The sequence below is a fragment of the Plecotus auritus genome (genome assembly GCF_963455305.1).
Source record: "Plecotus auritus genome assembly, chromosome: 8".
Taxonomy (NCBI): Eukaryota; Metazoa; Chordata; class Mammalia; order Chiroptera; family Vespertilionidae; genus Plecotus; species Plecotus auritus.
In genome coordinates, this window is record NC_137782.1 from 104,160,522 (window position 1) to 104,164,934 (window position 4,413).

The 4,413-nt window shown below is 53.7% G+C and overlaps 1 protein-coding gene across 1 annotated transcript; it reads right to left on the bottom strand.

The window, feature by feature from the left end:
* Positions 1-1,262: 1,262 nt before the first annotated feature.
* Positions 1,263-2,210, bottom strand: LOC308256638 (CMP-N-acetylneuraminate-beta-galactosamide-alpha-2,3-sialyltransferase 2-like; the record flags this gene model as incomplete). The annotated part of the gene is made up of 1 exon (XM_080684937.1): positions 1,263-2,210. The coding sequence occupies one exon, from the start codon at positions 2,208-2,210 to the stop codon at positions 1,263-1,265; it is 948 nt and encodes a 315-aa protein (XP_080541063.1).
* Between the last annotated feature and the right edge of the window lie 2,203 nt (positions 2,211-4,413).

Below are 4,413 nucleotides of genomic sequence, written 5' to 3' on the forward strand. Positions count from 1 at the left end.
TCTTTGTGGTGATGGTGCTGGGCTCCCCATCTTCAGTCTTATTTCCCACATGTGGCTCCCTATACCACTGTGTGTGTGTGTGTGTGTGTGTGTGTGCGTGTGTGTGTGTGTGTGTGTGTGGTGAGAGACAGAGAGAGAGAGAGAGAGAGAGAGAGAGAGAACAAGTAAAACAATAGTGCCCCAATCAATCCCAGGGCAAGTTTTGATTTTTTCCCCCAGAGCAAGTAGACTGGCCCAGGCTCTCAGGAGAGACCCTAAAGGTTGTAGTGAACAGTAGGGGCCAAGCATATATGTGAGTGAGAAGCTCTTTACCCTTGCTGTGAGGGGCTTCCTTGTCCCCACCCATTTCCCTATGTTCCAGAGTTAGGCCCTGGGCGGTTCTGCCCCCAACAAGTGGTGAACACAGCGCGTCTTCTGGTGAGACATGCAATGCTCTGGTCAGAAAGGCTATCCTACAGGGTGGCCAAGGTGGGAGAGGGAGGAGGGAATCTCTTTGGTGGGTTGACACTCACCCATCTCGGCCTCACCGATAAAAGAAATGTGGGGCCTGCAATTCTGTCGGAGGCAGGAGCAGTGTGGCAGGGCTCTGGCTCCTCCTCAGCGTGAAAGTGCGCCCAGGACACCACCTGGACCACCCAGGCCACCTGAGGCCATGTGGGAGCAGGGCGGGGCGGGAAGCCGAGCCGCAGCACCCGGCCTGCGCCTCCGTTTCCTTCTGGGTGTGCCCGGCGGGGTTGGGCCCCAGCAACTGTAGCAGCTTCGACTGGGTCAGGAAGGTACTTCTTCAGGGCCAGAAGCCACCTCCACGCCTTAAAAAGCAAGAAATAAAACCCTACCCTTGAGAGTTTGCCTCTGAAGGCCATTGACTAGAGGAGACAGGCCCACAGTCAGAAGTTGACTCAAGGAGCTGAGTGGCATGATTGGTTGAGAGAAACATAGGCTCTGCCCGTCTGCAGCGTTGATTGGTGCCAGGCTCCAGAGTCTTGTGATTGGCAGGAAACATCTGCGCTGGCTTGGGCTGCAGCTTGATTAGTCCAGACTGCAGCTGACCTTGTGGGGGTTGCGGACGCCCGTGCCCAGTGCCGCTCAGCTTTCTCAGGCACCAGTCCACCGTCCCCTGGCTGGCCCGGCCAGCATGTCGAGGGTGTGAGCCTGCAATTCGGCGTCGTGCACGCACACAGGTCTCCCCGAACTCATCAGCGCACCCATTGATTGTTCTCCCAGTAGTGGTGCCAGTTGCGGTCGGCCCAACCTGGACACTTTCACCTCACCACACAGGCAGCCCAGTGGGAGGGGACTGCGTGGTGCTCGGTGCACCTGTTGTGGATGTACCTGAAGAAGGCCGGGTTGTGGGTCTGGACCCTTTCTTTGTCCACTGGAAGGAAGGACTTCACGGGGCATGGAGGGATGGGTCTGCCCCATGGGCAGAGCGCTGGCGATTGCGGCAGGTCCAGGGCTCGGAGGGCACCAGCACAAAGCTGACATCGGAGAGCAGGTTCTTGGCACTCGGAGAATACGTGAGGTGGTGGGTGGTTCGGCTGCCAACATCTGCTCAAAGCCCACAGTTGGCGCTGATTCGTACCCAGGATAAAGCTGTGCTCGTCCATTCTGGCCATAGTTCCCCACCTCCGCAAGCACCGGCACTGCTGGCGGTCCCCAAACCGTGGCTTCTCGCCTGATACTGTCTGCAATAGCTTCGGCACCTCGTTGATGTTGTGTGACTTGAATTGGGGCTGCAACGCCATGCACCACCTCTGGACAACAGGGGGCAGATACAAGTTCTCTCGCCTCAGGACAGGGGAGATGTCGCTTTCCAAGCAGCTGCCAACCCCACAGGAAGCGCTGGCCTCGCCCACACAGAGGCAGCAGGCACAGGTCTTGCCAGTGAGACCCTCTTGCTGAGGCGCTGTAGGCCAGCGTATCAGGGCACCAGCTTCACCTGGTGTGTGCCCCAAGGGCCCCGAGTTCAAGTAGGGCAGAGTGGCCACACTGTGGTGGGAGTAGGGGAAGAGCAGTGACTCGATGAAAACCAGCAGGAAGGCACGGGAGAGGAACCACACCCACAGGGCGCGCTTCACGGAGCGAAGCCCTGGGAGGCTGGACCACCAGCCCGGTGGGCAGCCGGTGTCACTGTGGCCACTCCTCTCCCAGCCCCCTGGCGGGCTAGCCACAGCTAGCCCGCCTGTTCTGACCCTGGGTGCAAAAGGCATACGGGCATGTGTTGCAGAGGGGACAGGGGCAGGAGTCTATGCCACGCCCTATCTCGAGGTAAGGAGAAAGCACGTGGGCAGGAGCGGCTCTGCCCTTGGGCCCCTGCTTATGGCTTCATTGGGTCTCTCCATCACTGGCAGGGCCACAGATGCTGTGCCTCTCCCTCTGCTCTGGCAAGGGGTAGGTCAGTACATTTTAGCCTTCTAGTCCATTGGAGTTGCTGGTGGCCAGCTCTGGGAGCAGCCCCCCTCTTTGGCAGGTTGAAATGGTCCAGACTGGAGTAGTTCAGGGTCCTTGTGGTTCATGAGCAGAGGTGGAGGCAGCCCCTCCTCTTCTGCAGAGGGAAGCCCTTGAACACCAGTCATGACATTGAACACATTGGCTTCAAGCAGCCTTGCTTCCATGCAAGAGGGGCCCAACCCCTCTGCCAGGGGAGAGGAACCAGGCCCCAGCCCTGAGAGAAGAAACCAGGACGCTCTGTGAGTGTCACAAAACTCTGCAGCAGAGACAAAGATACTACTTACCTTAAGTTCTGCCCTTCCGCTGCCCATCTGAGGTACAGGTCCCTCTGGCCTTCATCACAGCCTCACCTGCAGTCTCATGAGGGGCTGCAGAGCTGCTGCTGCAGTGCAGTCCTCTGGGGCCCTGGCACAGCTGCTGCTCAGCGGGTGCTGCTTTGAACGCAGTCTGGGTCAGCAGAGTATGTGCACCTCCTTCCTGGTGCTGCTGGCCCAGATTCAGAGGCTGACCTGCCCATCCCACCCCAGAGGCCAGGGGTCCTTCGGTCTTGCTGTTAGCTCCTCAAGCAGCAATCCCTTGATAAGCTCCCCTCACTTTCAGTTGCCTGCCTGCTTCAAAAGGACCTGCAGGCCATGTCCCTGCTCCTGCCACAGCCTCCACCAATGCAGAAAGCCAGGGCCACGGCCTCCACCCAAGTGGTTCTTCAGTTTATATTTAAATTTTTATTTATTTATTTATCTTTATTTGTGAGAGTGTTACAGATATCCCCAGCTTTTCCACACCCCCTCCCTCTCCCATCCCCTATTGCCCTCCTCAACCCAGATCCCGCCCTGCTACAGGCCTTCACCATCCTATTGTCTGTGTCCATGGGTAATGCATATATACATATAAATTCTTTGGTTGATCTCTTTCCACCTCCTCTCCTCCCTTCCCTCTGAGGTTAGTCTGTTCCATGTTTCCATGCCTCTAGTTCTACTTTATTCATCAGTTTATTTTGGTTTTCTTTTTATTTTTTAATATAAATCTTTATTGTTGAAAGTATTACATATGTCCTTTTTTCCTCCATTGACCTCTTCCAGCCTGCCCCTGCCCCACCCCACAACCCCAGGCCTTCAGCACCCTATTGTCTGTGTCCATGGGTTATGCATATTCGCATGCAAGGTCTTTGGTTGATTACCTCCCACCCACCCACCCTCCCCTGCCTTCCGTCTGAGATTCTGCATTCTGTTCCATACTTCCATGTCTCTGGATCCACTCTTTTCATCAGTGTATTTTGTTTATTAGATTCCTTGTTTGTTTATTTTGATTTTAAGATTCAATTGTTGATAGATATGTATTTATTGCCATTTTATTGTTCATATTTCTTCTTCTTCTTCTCCTCCTCCCCTGCCTAATCCTTCTCCTCCTTCTTCTTCTCCTCTTTCTTCTCCTCCTCCTCCTCCTCCTCCTCCTCCTCCTCCTCCTCCTCCTTCTTCTCCTTCTTCTGACCCTTCAACATTTCATGTAATACTGGTTTGATGGTGATAAACTCCTTTAGTTTCTCTTGTCTGGGAAGCTCTTTATCTGACCTTCAATTCTAAATGGCATCTTTGCTGGGTAGAGTAATCTTGGTCACAGGTCCTTGCTTTTCATCACTTTGAATATTTCTTGCTACTCCCTTCTGGCTGCAAAGTTTCTATTGAGAAATCAGCTGTCATATGGATGCTCCCTTGTAGGTAACTAACTGCTTTCCTCTTGCTGCTTTTAAAATTCTCCCTTTGTCTTTAACCTTTGGTATTTTAATTATGATGTGTATTGGTGTGGACCTCTTTAGGTTCATCTTGTTTGGGACTTTCTGCACTTCCTGGACTTGTATGTCTATTTCTTTCACCAGGTAGAGGAAGTTTTCTGTCATTATTTCTTCATTTAAGTTTTCAATTTCTTGCTCCCTTTCTTCTCCTTTTGGTACCACCATGATGCTTG